This window comes from Phocoena sinus, chromosome 13 (genome assembly GCF_008692025.1).
Source record: "Phocoena sinus isolate mPhoSin1 chromosome 13, mPhoSin1.pri, whole genome shotgun sequence".
Lineage (NCBI taxonomy): Eukaryota > Metazoa > Chordata > Mammalia > Artiodactyla > Phocoenidae > Phocoena > Phocoena sinus.
Genome location: NC_045775.1, coordinates 29,730,510 through 29,745,715, shown reverse-complemented (window position 1 = coordinate 29,745,715; position 15,206 = coordinate 29,730,510). Strand labels below are relative to the sequence as shown.

Sequence of the window (15,206 nt, the reverse complement as noted above, 5' to 3'; positions counted from 1 at the left end):
TAAACTTCAGGGAAAAGGGATGTAGGCATTGGTTATACAGATAAAGGCTTGTACCATTTGTATAATCATTAGTATATGCCCTTTTTAGAGACCATCAGCTACCAACATCTGAGTTTTTTAAGAGAGGAGTGGGGTGGTCATGGTTTCCCTCAGTGGTTGGAAGGTTGGTTAACAGCTGTAGTATTGCTGTACAGTATGTGTTTCTTCATATATGTGCTCACGAATGCCTTTGCTGTAGTTAACATTTTCCCTAGCTACCATGACTTATATTTTTGGTCTCAAATAAGTAATTTAAGTTCCAGGACAGTAAGTGTAACTAGAAGAGAGATATTAACATTTAGTATGATGAACATTCATACTGATTCAGTTCAACATTCAGTTGCTGATTATTCTTACCTCATTTTGTCTTTAGGTATGTATTGGATATACTCTTTATGACATAATTATCGTCTCTGGCATTTTTATATAAATGTATCAAAGTTTCATGTTCATGAGGCCTTTTCCTTAAAGTTATAATGATAAATTTCAGTCAGTTAAATAACAGTTGATTTAATAGTGCAGTGTCCTTTATGTATAAAAACAACTTTTAAGTATTTGTCTTTGGATAGAGACACTCCCAGGGATTGTTGGTTTTAGGGCTGATTCAACTACAACTATGTAATGTATCATGTTGTGAAATCCTGTTTAGGAAAGTGATTACTGTCAGTCTAACATGTATTAATTGTAGGCATAGTATATGCATGGGGAAGTTGGCTGAAGAAAATAATGTGTGAAGATATATGTATATTTACAAAGATTGCAGTCCTTTTTTTTTTTTTTTTTTTTTTAATATCCATAGGGCTTGGCTGAAAACAAAAGTACTTTAGGACCTGAGGAAGTTCGTAAATCTGCTCTGACACTAGTTATGGGGGCCCTTGACAACCCAAACCCCATCTTAAGATGTGCAGCAGGGGAGGCTCTTGGAAGAATGGCTCAGGTGGTTGGAGAAGCAACTTTCATTGCTAGAATGGCCCAATATAGCTTTGACAAGTAAGTGGGTCTCTATCAACAAGTAATTTTCTCTCATAGACAAAGATGTCTTTTAAGTTATCAGTAATTATTAACTGGACTGTATATTTTCCACATGGTAGATACTTTCAGTGTGGTGTAGGTTTCTGTTTCAGCTCTTGAATGTTACATAACAGAATCAAGAGGGTTGTTAGTGACGGCGTCTCTCAGTTATATGTAGTTTGCTCTGAAGTCCTTTTCTCTTATCTCTGCCCTCCCACACCCCCCGCCTTTATTCTTTATGTTTATTTTCACTTTTTGGGATAAGCCATTCTTTTTCTAACTACTACCAAGTTTATCATTTCTTAAATTATCCCTGAAACAGGGGATACATTTAGCATTAGCTTTTAAGAATTTCTTGGCAATATTAATTTAAAAGAGTGATCTCAGAGATCCAAATAAGTATGATTAAGATGATAAGTGCACTTATTAGTGACTGTTGATTGTTAACCAAGTACTTGAAGTAGAGCAGCTGAAAATCAAGAGTGGTCAAGAATTAACACTTGAGTTACGTAAATTAATCATTCTTTTTTTTTTTTTTTTTTTTTTTTGCTGTACGCGGGCCTCTCACTGTTGTGGCCTCTCCCGTTGCGGAGCACAGGCTCCGGACGCGCAGGCCCAGCGGCCATGGCTCACGGGCCCAGCCGCTCTGCGGCATGTGGGATCTTCCCGGACCGGGGCACGAACCCACGTCCCCTGCATCAGCAGGCGGACTCTCAACCACTGCACCACAAGGGAAGCCCAAATTAATCATTCTTAAGTATTGTATATTTTGAGGATTAATTATACCAAACTATATCATAATTATTAACAAGAGAGAGGTTGGGAGAATCAGTGGTTGTGAGGTAGTGGTTCGGAAGAAGTATCTTCTGAACTCTTGCGTATCTGAGGACGGCTGTCCTTGTCTTCACACACAGTGACAGTTTGGCTGGTTTAGGATGATGCCCCAGTGTATTGTTTGACTCACTAAGGATAATATGAGCAGGCAGAATGTAGCTAAACTATTCCCAGACACTTAATCTTCTGCAGGACGACTTTGCTTATTTTCTAGCAATAGATTAACTTTGCCTTTTCCAAGTGTCTCTCATTAATCCTGAAATCAAGTTTTGGTAAAGAATTTTTAAAAGTTAGAACCAGTCTTAGCTACCTGTTTCATGGTTTGTGCTCTGTTAATAGTAGGTAAAATAAGAGTGTATTTCTTTGGAAAACTCTTGACTGGTTAATTTTTCTTTAGTTACAAGTGGTTTTAATTTATAAGTGCTTCAATACCTGTAGGAGTATTTATACTTATTCTGGTAAAACACAAGGACATTTCATTCATGTTCATACCTGTCTGGTTAATGGTTTGCAAGTGTTCTCAGTGCTTAGTTTCATTAGCTTTTCTAAATAATTTATTATCTGAAATTAATTAGTACATAGATTTTGTTACCTGTTTTTTCACATTTTAAGTTATCTGAAATTGGGATTTGTCTTAAAATCTCTAAGAAATGTCATAATTATTTGTCAGCATTTTTTTCTTTTATACTGTTATATAAAATAATGGTACATTAAGAAAAATCTGTGGTATCTTAGATTTGACAAAATCTGGTTCTGTTTTGAAAAAGCTTCAATATCCTGCAACTTCATTATATCAGACTGTTTTTTATCAACATTATCTCTTGCTGATATAGTATCCAACTATGAAAAGCCAAATCACCTATACATACAGATCTGTCAGCTGTTTTTGCATGTTAAAATCATGTGCCATCTTAGCATTAAGACTGGAATGATTCCTATAAACCGTTCTCAGTTAATAGGGAGTAACTCAATTGCTTAAGACCCAGTTCAGAAAAAAATAAAAACCATTACTGGTTAAATTAGTTTCCATTCAAATTGAAAATCACTCTGAGACCCCTGGGAAAGTATATATATGATGTATTCTTGTATCTTAGATTACTTACTTTATTGAATAGATGACTGTCACTGAGAAAATTGGCTCAGCTTTTTTTTAGCTCACTGAAATGAACTCTGAAAAGTAACAATATGAAGGAAGCTTTCTAATCTGTATAAGGCTTTTTAGAATTCACAGGTTGCATTCATTCTTCTTTCATTCCTCAAAACAACTGCTATATAGGAGTAATGATAATGTTCATTTTACAGATGGAGAAACTGAGGCATAGAGCGAGAGAGATCACTTATCCAAGGATATAGTATATTCGAAATACTGCTAAGGATGGACTTAGTTCACTTCCTTCATTACTACATTTCTTAATGTCTGTTCCATCGTGACAGCACTTAGAATTTTTCTTTCTTTGCCATAGGCAAACTGACCAGCCAGAGTCTTGGTGATGGTTTTTCATATCTTGGCTATATTTCATTTTTATGAGCTTGTGACAGAAGTTTGATCATGGATGGCTTATTGAGAGTTATAATACAGTTTTGAAAATGCAGCCAAAGTTGCTTTCTAGCCTCCTTTGTTATTTTAGGAGTTTTGTTCTTAGTGGTATTTTAATGTTTTCTAATAGTAACTGACTATGTTGGTGCGTGATTATGAGTCATAGTCTTTTTGTCTTATTTGTCTTTTATTTAAAACACCAATGGTAAAAATACATTTCAAATGGCTCTTGTCTTTTCAAGGAATAATTAATATTAAAAGCTGTGAAGTTGTAGGTCCTCTTTCATATTTCTCTAAAGGTAGGCTTTCTTCAGTGAAAAGTATGACTTTAACCAGTTTAAAGTAAATCTCTAACTCTTGTTAGTGAGTACGGAAAGAAGTAATAAAGATTGTAATCTTTTCTGATTTCCAGAATAAATCCCTTTTATTGTGTGATTCATAAGCTTGTTATTGCCATAGGGAAATAGAAAAAACAATCCCTGAAGCATAACTCTTTTCCAGATTGAAATCAGCTCGAGATGTTGTATCCAGAACTGGCCATTCTTTGGCTCTGGGCTGTTTGCATCGTTATGTTGGTGGTATCGGCTCAGGACAACATCTGAAGACCAGCGTCAGCATTTTATTGGCTCTAGCACAGGATGGGACATCCTCTGAAGTCCAGGTATAATATGGATTTGTTTATTATGAAATTTTTTTTTATAAATTTATTCATTTTGGCTGTGTTGGGTCTTCATTGCTGCACACGGGCTTTCTCTAGTTGTGGAGAGCAGGGGCTACTCTTCGTTGCGGTGTGTGGGCTTCTCATTGAGGTGGCTTCTCTTGTTGCAGAGCATGGGCTCTGGGTGCGCAGGCTTCAGTAGTTGCGGTGCGCAGGCTTCAGTAGTTGTGGCGCACAGGCTTAGTTGCTCCGCGGCATGTGGGATCTTCCCGGATCAGGGCTCAAACCCATGTCCCCTGCATTGGCAGGCGGATTCTTAACCACTGCACCACCAAGGAAGCCCTATTATGAAATTTTAAAATATTATTTTTAGGAAAATTATTTGTAAAAATAGTATTGATTCTGATGGGCTGTTAGGAAAAATGTCTTAGGGTCTTTCTCTGTCATTTTGCTTTATGAGTGTATAAAAGGAATTTGTATCTGAACCTAATCCTAAAGTCTTTCTTATTCTGGGAGTTTAACCCATTCACAACATTCCTTGAAACATGGTTTCTTTTTATTATTTATCATCCTTTGTACATGTTTCCTCTTCTTTGTATTTCCTTACATTTGTTGGATGATCAAATTTCTTTTAATAGCAGTCTTCTCTCTCTTCTCTAATACCCTAACCCAGGTACAGTGTTGGCTGAATCTTCAGGTGTACTCCTTGAATTTCTTTTTTCTCTCTCCTTAAATATTTTATACAAAAATAGGTATAACTACAATAAGAGGCAAGAACTTCACATGTATGAAAATATCCTATACTCTTGATTTGCCATTTCCCAGTGATGCATCTAAAAATATCGTGTATATGAAACCAATAGCATTCAACTCGCCAGCTTCATATTGGGACTCAGAAGCTGGAAGAGACAAGTTTGATTGCCATTACTGCCTGTCATTAGTTTGTTAATAAATGGGTTCCTTCACCATAAGAAAAGAATGCAAAATCCACCAGAGACTTCTTAGTCTACAGGCTTAGTTTGCCTTTGACTTCTTGGTAAAGGTTTCCAGCTGTGTAAAGCACAAAAGACCCAAAAAGACTAAAATCAAAAATGAAGTAATGTTGCTCCTAAAGAGGTGCTATGCTGTCTTTTTTTTTTTTTTTTTAATGCTGTTTCCACAGTAATCTGGAAGAAAAGAACACAACTGTGAAATTATTTTACCTGAGAAGTTGCTGCTTTCTTCTTTTATGTCAACGAGTACGTGCTAGTTTTCTTTCCTTTGTCTTCACCTTTTTCTCAGGTGAAAACCAGTCTTCACCTGAGAAGTCTTGCTTTAATTTCTTAAAACCACACTCCTGTAAGTGACTGCTTCACATGATTCTTTTTCTATGACATGACATCTTACTGTAATGTGGACCACTTATATTTCCTCAGAGCTTCTGTTTCAGCTCACATCTGCACAAGAATAGTATGGTAGCATTCTTCAGTTTTTTCTAAAGTCTCTTCTGTTATAAGAATCCTAACTCAAAAATTATACTTTCCAGTCAAATTATTGTATACATGTATTTAGTTGTAATTACTAGAGATTTAGTCTTCAATAATGTTTTCTTTTTTGTATCCTCAACTCCTGTCTTCAGATCTTTGTTCTTATTTTATTTTTACTTGATAGGAAAACTTCCTTTAGCAATAATAATCTTAGAAAGGGTCGTTGACTGGTGTGCTTTTTGATTCCTTGCATATCTAAAAAAAAAAAAGGCTTTATTCTGTCTTCAAATTTGAATGATATTTGGGTTGGGTATACTGTTCCTGGCACACAGTCCTTTTTTTCATTATTTATAAATGTTTCAGTATTTTTTGTGTTGCATGTAAGAGGCTAATAGTAGCTTAATTTTTTGAGTTAAATTTCCATAGATATTAACATCTCAGTTTTTCATCAGCTATCTATAAAAACTTCCAAATATGTTCTTTAAGAAGTAAAAGATAACATATAAGCCAATAATCAAAACAACTGATGTGCAACTACTCTATTTAAAGTTTCTCTGCAGTGTGGCTTTGAATATTCAGATATAAAACTTTAATGATGAATTCATTTTCTTCTTTTACACAATGGATATATTTCACACGCCCAAAAGACATTGGTTTATGTAATAAATTTCTGAATTAATGATACTTATGGACATCATAGCTATCTTTTTCCCCATCTTTTTTTTTTTTTTTTTTTTGCGGTACACAGGCCTCTCACCGCTGTGGCCTCGCCCGATGCGGAGCACAGGCTCCGGACGCGCAGGCTCAGCGGCCATGGCTCACGGGCCCAGCCACTCCGCGGCACGTGGGATCTTCCCGTACCGGGGCACGAACCCGTGTCCCCTGCATCGGCAGGCGGACTCTCAACCACTGCGCCACCAGGGAAGCCCCCCATCTTTTTATTGCTAAGAAACTTATCTGAAATATGTCTGTATGTTTGTAACCTTATATTTTGGTTTCACAGTGTGTAAGAATTTTTCTCTCTATCCTTGCAGCTTAGAAATTTCATCAAGTTCTATATAAGTTTATCTTTTCTTTTTCTCTTTCTGGTACTTATTTATATATTGAGTCTCTTGTCTTTATCCTCATTATTTTAATTTTTTTGTATTTTCACTGTGGGTTACAGGATAATCTTCCATTTGAACTTCAAGATAATGATTTTGGTATTTAACAATAATTCTTTTTTTTCCAGTTTTCTACTGAACAGTTTAATATAAATACTGGGTGTGTGTTTGTTTTTTTAAAACACTTCTAGAATCTCCTTTGTGCTTTAATTATTTGTCTTAAAAATCCTTATGATAGTTTTATTAAAATACTTTCTTTTGTTTCTTCCATTAATTTTTTTCTCCACTATGTGTATTCTGGTTTTCCTCCCTCAAGCTGTTATATCCCTATTACTTTTGTCAATAGGTGTGGTTTCTACACATAACTGTCCAACTCAGGTTGCTAAATTCCCTAGGATTGGAGTAGATTGACAGGTAATAGAAATTAAGGTATGGATTTTTTTTCTGCCATGGTGGTAAGTTGGGTAACTTCTCTGTTGAGAACCCTCTGTCCTCAGCCCAGTAGTGCAGCTCTCCTTTGGGACTGCCAACAGCAAAAATAAAAGGTTCGTTCTTTAGCAGGTGGATGTGGGCAGCTTAAAGGACTTTGCATTTTCTTAAGCCTGTGCTGATTACAGTACATTGCTCTGGGTTAGTTTTGCAAATACTATTAGCCACTAAGATTATTTGTGCTTAGTAAACAAAAATTTGGGCCTGAAATGGTTTGATGCACTTGAGGAACTGTTTTGTGAATGTCATTGCTCGAGAAATAGATCTGAGTGCAGAACATTGTTTTATTTCAGATTGTTTTATTTCAGACTAGTTTCTTAGTAAAACTCCAACAATGCAAGCAATAAAGATATATTTGATGTCCATAGCAACCACTAAATCAAACACTTATTATATCAGTCATTGTTTTTTGGAAGTATGAAATACATGTACATTATAAAAGAAAAATGAGTTCATCAACAAAACTATTTTTCTGACACTCAAAGCCACACTACAGAGAAACTGTAAACATAGCATTTGTACATCAGTGGCTTTGGTTATTAGCTACTGGTAGCTTATGTGCTACCTTTTATTTCTTAAGGAATATATTTCTAGATTATTGATTAAAAACTACGATGTTGACAAAAAAAAAACTACGATGTTGGTGTTTATGAAAATTTAAGTTAAATATCAATTCAGTATACTCTATTACTTACAATAAAATAAAATCATATTTTATTCCAGACTTGGTCCCTTCATTCACTTGCTCTGATAGTGGATTCCAGTGGTCCAATGTATCGTGGATATGTGGAGCCAACATTATCTCTAGTTCTTACCTTGCTGTTGACCGTTCCACCCTCCCATACAGAAGTTCATCAGTGTTTGGGTAGATGTTTGGGTGCTATAATAACTACTGTTGGCCCTGAACTACAAGGTGAGTAAATTCATCTTAAAGTAAAGGGACTAGATAGATAATTACTGTCTTTCAACTTCCTGAATGCCACCATAACGTTGCCTAAAGAAATCTTGTAACAATAATAATAATTACTATGTATTGAATGCTTGCAATTTACTGAACACCTGGAACTCTGCTTTTTACGTGTGCTATTTTATTTAATCCCTGCAACAAACCTGTGATGTGAAGGTGATTTGAAGTTATGAGCAGAGAAAACATCTAAGTGAAATGTTACCTGGAGCCCCTTGAAGTCAAAGATAAAAGTGGAGTTCCTTTGGCCTGGAGTGCCATACAATTGTCTTCATGGACTTTAGCTTCACTTTTTTTTTAACTCTATGGATGATAATATTATCTAGTTTTTCTCTGAGGAAGTAAGCTCAGAGAAGATAAGTTACTCAGCTAAGGAGTAGCAGATTTGTGATCCTAAGGCCCATATTCTTACCATGCACTTCCACTGAAATAATTCTACTAATGGTTAAATTAAACACTCAGGTAAGAAAATTACTGTGAATTTATGCAAAATATATAAGCCACTTTCAGAGCATTCCTTTTTTTCCCCTACCATTTATTAAATCTTTCAATGGATCAAGCTTTTTATTTATATTACCTCACTTAATTCTGACAGCAGTCCTGATAAAGGTATATCTCTCTGTTTTACAGATGAAATACTGAGGCTGAGAGAGGTCCAAGGTTTTATATATGTGTGTGTGTGTGTGTGTGTGTGTGTGTGTGTGTGTGTGTGTGTGTGTGTATAGCCAATGAGTAGTTGGAATCAGAGGTGAAGCTCAGATAAATTTCCTTTGCCTGTATTCTTAATCACTATGCTATATGTTGCCTCCATTCAGACAGATATTAAAAAAAAAAAAAACGGAAGTGAAAAAAGAAAAGATCTTAAGGATGAATGGTAGGAATTGAAAAAATGTGATTTAGACATGTCTCTATCTTGGACTCAGTGTCCTCTGAGAAAAGTTGATAGTTCTTTCTTCCAGTGAATATCACAAGGATGTAGAGAGTATAAATATGTGCCTTTGATTAAGTGTAGGTGTTTACCAAGTACTTTCTGATGAGGCAGTGTGTATTTCAGACTAGAATGTGACTCTTGCGTGAGTCTATGATTTCCTTGTTTGGTCTCTGTTGTATATAAAATTATTTTGCATTGGTAAAAATTTTAAATCACTTATATTTGGCAATTAAGACATTTTAATCTAGACAGTATATAATACTGCAATTTATTTTTCCTACCTTTGTAAAAATTGCCATTAATTTTTTTTTTAAGAAGTAAAACTTTATTCAGACATGAGCCATAATCTTGTTAGGAAAATAGGATTTATCGTTATTATATAATAGATGTGGTATTATTGTTTGAACAGAGAATCAAATACAACAATGATGGGTTTAAAAGAGAATATAGTTTATCAGGGGATAAATGTAAAGCTAGCTAAATCTAAGAGAGATGCATTATCATCATTCATAAGCAGTTGTGTTTTGAAATCATTTGTATGGATTTTGCAGAATTTTTGTTTTTAAAACAGTCTGAATAGTAATCAGAAATATTTATTTATCTTAAAAGTGACTCCTTTTTTTATTTTGATGAAGTATAGTTGACATGCAATATTATATTCATTTCAGGTGTACAACTGACATTTATATGTATTATGAATTGATCGCCACATTACATCTAATAACCATCTGTCATTGTGTAAAGTTATTATATTATTCACTGTATTCCCTATACTGTACATTACATCCTTTAAAAAGTGACCTCCTGGGGAATTCCCTGGTGGTCCAGAGGTTGTTAGGACTCTTAGCTCTCATTGCTAGGGTCCCGGGTTGGATCCCTGGTCGGGGAACTAAGATCCCGCAAGCCGCGCAGCGTGCCCAAAAAATTAGAATAGAATAGAATAAAGTTTTCCTTTTTTGAGGTTGGCTTTCAAGGAAAGGAATTTCTGGGATGACTTTCTTATAACAGGGGATAGGCAGGATAGGCAAATTAACTATGGCCCATGGGCCGAATCTGCTCAGATGCCTGGTTTTTTGGTCCTTTTTTTTTTTTTTTTTTTTAACAGCCTATGAGGTAAGAATGGTTTTAACATTTTTAAATGGTTATATAGGCACTTACATAATAGAGTAGTGTGGATTTTGCCTCTTGGCTAGCGCAGTAAAAAATATTTACTTTTGGCCCTTTAAAGAAAAGTTTGCTGACTCCTGTTCTGTAGGATTTTATTTGCTTGATAAAATGTAAGCTGTCGAAATGTAAGGGGAGGGGCTTCCCTGGTGGCGCAGTGGTTGAGAGTCCGCCTGCCGATGCAGGGGACGCGGGTTCGTGCGCTGGTCCGGGAAGATCCCACATGCCGCGGAGCGGCTGGGCCCATGAGCCATGGCCGCTGAGCCTGCGCGTCCGGAGCCTGTGCTCCGCAACGGGAGAGGCCACAGCAGTGAGAGGCCCGCGTACCACAAAAAAAAAAATGTAAGGGGAAAAAAAGTAAGGGCATTTCTTATAGTGATTATTGGTTTAACAATTGCAGTACCAAACCTAACCACAGAGCAAACATACTAGTTAATGTTAATTCAACAGTTATTCTTTTTTTTTAATTGAAGTACAGTTGATTTACAGTGTTGTATTAATTTCAGGTGTACTTTTTTGTTTGTTTGTTTAGAAAGAGAGGTTATTTAGAAGATAATTATTTTCTAGGGACATTTTTGGTGTTACTAATAAAATCATTGTACTTTATGTTCTCTTTGACTTTGCTTCTAGGGAATGGAGCAACAATATCCACAATCCGTTCTTCTTGTTTGGTGGGTTGTGCAATAACCCAGGACCATTCAGATTCTCTCGTGCAGGCAGCTGCCATATCTTGCCTTCAGCAGCTTCACATGTTTGCACCACGACATGTCAATCTGTCTAGTCTCGTTCCTAGCCTTTGTGTAAGTATGAAGCTATTTCATTCATTGATTTAATTAGGGAGCCCCAAATTTGTTTCCCAAAAGATCAGACTAGGCCAAAACAAAAAACATGTTTCCTGGGCTATCCATTCCAGAGTTTCAGCTTAGTAGTCATTTTATGACTATTCATTTTATTCACTGATTTTCCTTTTTACCCTTTAAGAAATATTTTAATGAACTGTTCATTTCTTGGCTAAGAATGTATCATATTTTCAGTCTTTCCCACTCAGAATTCTTTTTCCTAAAGTTTGCTTGTTAACTTCTGAGGATCTGTTACTATCATCACAGTTGTTAATTGATTCACTGAACAAATATTTATTGAGAGGTTGCTATATGTCAGGAACTGTGCAAAGTACTAGGGATACATTTGTGGATGAGACAAGATGACGCCTCTGTCATAATGGAGTTTATAGTTTAAAGGGAATATGGTCAACAATGATTATTTACAAATAAGTGCTAGAAGAGGCTACAGGAGAGCATATAACAGGGGAGCCTATCATAACCCAGGCATTCAGAAAAGATTTCCCTGAAAAAATGATATGTAAGGTGTGAACTGTAGGTAGGATAAATAGGAGTTAGTTTGGGGAAAAGGGTGACGTTAGAGTAACAGCACTTATTTTTAGGCAGAGGGAAAAATATGTGAAAGGCCCTGAGATGAGAAGGAGGGGATGCATTTTAGGAACCTTTTAGTCAGTGTGGTTAAGGCTAAGAGAGAAGAGGGGTAGATGGGTCATAGGGTCACAAGATGAAGCTGGACAATTAGCCAGGTGACACATCTTGCAGACTTTCTAGATATGTTAAAACTTTGGACTTTATTCTGCAAGTGATTGGGAACCATTAGAAGGAATTCCACAAGGGAGTAACATGATCAGATTTGCACTTTTTACATTTCATTCTTGCTGCATAGTGGCGAATGGACTCTACAGGGTAGGAATAATGGTGGTCTAGGGATGGAGAGGAAAATGACTTTTCCAAGTTAGTAGCAATGGGAATGGGGAAAAATAGATGGATTTGAGTGATATTTAGGAAAAACGATTGGTAGAATTTGTTGATTAATTAGGGGATAGAGGAAGGATGTGACCCAGGTTTCTGACTTGAGCAAAGTAATATAACTTCCTGAGATTGGCAACACTGGAATAGGAGAAGGTCTGAAAGAGTGGCTATCATTAATTCAGTTTTAGACATTTGAATAGTTACGTGGACCTGGAGCTCAGAAGAGAGAAGTCTGGTTGGAGAGGTTCACTTGGGAGGCATGAGCATTTAAATGGTAAAGACATAGGAGGAGATGAGATCGCCAGGGAGAGAGTGCTGAATGAGGAACCCAGTATATAAAATTTAGTAAAGGAAAAAGAGTCAGCAAAAAACATGAAAGAGCAGTCAGAGAGTTAAAAAGGAAAATAGAGGTTGTGGTGTTCACAGATGCCAGGTGGAGTAGCAGAGTGGTCAGCCATATCAAATACTGTCAAGAGATCAAATAAGATGACAGCTACAGTGTGTCCTTTGACTTTTGTCACATGGTGTCCTTAGCAAGAGCTCATCTGGTAGAGTGCTACAAACAGAAGCCCAAATACACCAGGTTACATATGGAATGTGAACAGGAACTTCTTTCCAGAAGTTTGACTGTAAAGGAGAGGACAGAGGATAGACAATAGGTCAAGTGGGTGATGGCGTCAAAAGAGATGCTTTTACTTCTACGGTAGTGAGAAGAGTGAGCGTGTTTATATGTTGACAAGATGGAGCCAGTAAGGTGGGAGAGTTAAAGGTGTAGGACAGAGAGGGAATAGTTAATCCTCCAAGGTTTCCAGTGGCATAGTTTTCAGGACACAAGTAGGGGGGTATCTCTTCCAGTGCAAAATGAAGAAAGGAGGAGAGGATGAGTGTAGACACGGAGAGGATGAGTGTAGACACAGGTGGGTTTTGGATTTGGTGACTGGAAGTTGAGGGAGTTATTATATAATGACTGGTACTTTCTTAATCAAGTAATAGGGAAGATCAAGTTCTGTGAATGAGGGAGCAAAGAGGAGGATCAGAAGTTTGAGGAGAATGGGATGTGGGAGATTGAAGTAACTGCAGAAATAAAAGATTCTGTGATAGTTCCGAGGGTTCAGTAGAGGTTAGTGACCCTCTTCAGCCCCGTTGTGTGATTTATCATGGTACCAGTGCATCTAGGTGTGAGATTTTTCTCCAATAGCTGTAAACATCTTAGGTGCAGGCATTGAGCAGGTATGCTGATACATTTATAGTTGGACTTTGGCCAAGCAGATTCACTTAAATGACAGCAGGATGGGGGAGGGAAGGATATTAACAAGACAGTGCTGAAATGATGGGTTATGGAATCTCATTTGGGTGAGGGAGGAAGGTAAAGACAAGAGGAGCAAGAAGGGCACCATAGAGGTAACCGTGGGAGAATATTGTTGAGGAAAGGGAAGAGAAGGTTATCCAGGAGGAGGTAAAGGAACTGAAAGGCCAAGATCTTAGCCATTAGATCTGGTGTGGTATATTTAGCTTTACTCAACAAGATTTGCTCCTTTTCACCATAGACCGGAGGGAACTGAATCAGTCCCAGACCGTCAAGGTGTGCTGCAGGGTGGAAACCAGATGCACATGAAATGTTTACAGAGAACATCCACAAAGAAAATAGTCAACTAACAGTATACACTAGATTGCATTCTGCAACAAGATATGTACCATCCTGCCAAAAGCCATGGCCTAATGCCAAGTTCTGAGGGCACAGATGGCATCTCTTGAGCAAGGTGGACTTGTTACAGGATACAGCTCTAATAGGCAACTGATAAATGTGATGAAGATGCAGACACACACTCCTCAAATGGTCTGCTTCCTCTCTCCATTTTCTTCCTCCTTAAATGTAATTATTCTGTGAAAGTTGACCTTATGAGATGGAGCACATTTAAGGTGATCTGGTCAAGTAATAACATGAATTTCTTTATCTCAGTGGAGGTTATCAGTAAGCCGTAGGGAACACAATGAGTTTCCTATGTTCTTGCTGATAATGTTTCCAAAATGATTTCCATAACACATCAAGGGTTTTATTACAAGGCATGTTGGAGTACTTTCCTGAACCTCTTCCAAAAAACTGGTGGGAAGGAGATGGCATGGCAGATAAAGATGAGACAGAGGGCCACTCAAGTGGCTAACTTGTTTGCATGTTGCCAAATGCCCTTCGAGCTGTATTCATTACCAAATCTTTGACACTCTCTAAAAATCAGTCCACACATGGATTCATCCAAATTAGTGAAATCAGTGATGATTTTTATCAATTTCATGTTCGTCTCTACTCAGTCATTGCCACCAGAAATGGCCGTATCATGTGATACCACGTGTAATACCTAACACAAATGAAATATGATTTTTTTCAGCAAATGTATTAAGAGGTAAGTTTCACCATAATAATGATTAAACGATCTAAAAGTATTAAAATGTATCTAATGATAGAACTGTTCAAAATGTGTTTTTGAAAGAACAACCACCACTCTGAATTAGTGTTATTTCCCTCCTGGCAAGTGGGTGCTTTTTATACCATGTGACCAGTCATTCTCCTGTGCACATTTATTCCACACATGGCATTTACGTCATCTGGGAAAATTATAGGAGATGTCAGTGAGAGGAAGACTTGAGCTGAATGCCCATGTCGTCAGTGACAGAGCAGGGATATCCAGTTGACCATGATATAAGTATATGGCAGGCACAGAAGGGATAGGATAGCAAGGTAACATAAAGTTTAAATAACAGAGCTTTTTATAGGAAGGTAGAGGTCTTAATGTAGGAGCAAGCAGCACACAAATTCCTAAGGTTTGTGGAATGTAAGAAAAAAAACCCAGCTTCTTCAGAAAACAATGAGGCATAATCTACAAAAAGTTGAAAGTGTGCATACAGTATAACCCAGCAACTCCACTCTAAAGTAAATACCTGACAGAAATGCATGCACATGTGTGCAGAAAACATGTACAGGAATGTTCATTGCTTGGTTATTCATACTAGCCAAAACCCAGAAACAACCTAAGTGTCCACCAATCAGCAGAGTGGATAAATAGTGATATAATTCTTCAATAAAATATTATACAACAATAAAAATGAATGAACTGTTACATGGAATCACATGGATGAATTTCACAGACATACTGCTAAAAAGAAACCAGACACAGAAGAGAACAGACTTCATGGTTCCATTTAT

The 15,206-nt window shown here is 36.9% G+C and overlaps 1 protein-coding gene across 4 annotated transcripts in view; it reads left to right on the top strand.

Moving 5' to 3' along the window:
• Positions 1-15,206, top strand: part of HEATR5B (HEAT repeat containing 5B) — an 88,782-nt gene that overhangs the window by 31,696 nt on the left and 41,880 nt on the right. For all 4 annotated transcript variants that reach the window (XM_032653430.1, XM_032653433.1, XM_032653434.1 and 1 more), the window contains 4 exons: positions 839-1,029; positions 3,923-4,082; positions 7,861-8,050; positions 10,827-10,996. In XM_032653430.1, the coding sequence (XP_032509321.1) occupies positions 839-1,029; positions 3,923-4,082; positions 7,861-8,050; positions 10,827-10,996 (711 nt within the window). The remainder of the gene's footprint in view (positions 1-838; positions 1,030-3,922; positions 4,083-7,860; positions 8,051-10,826; positions 10,997-15,206) is intronic.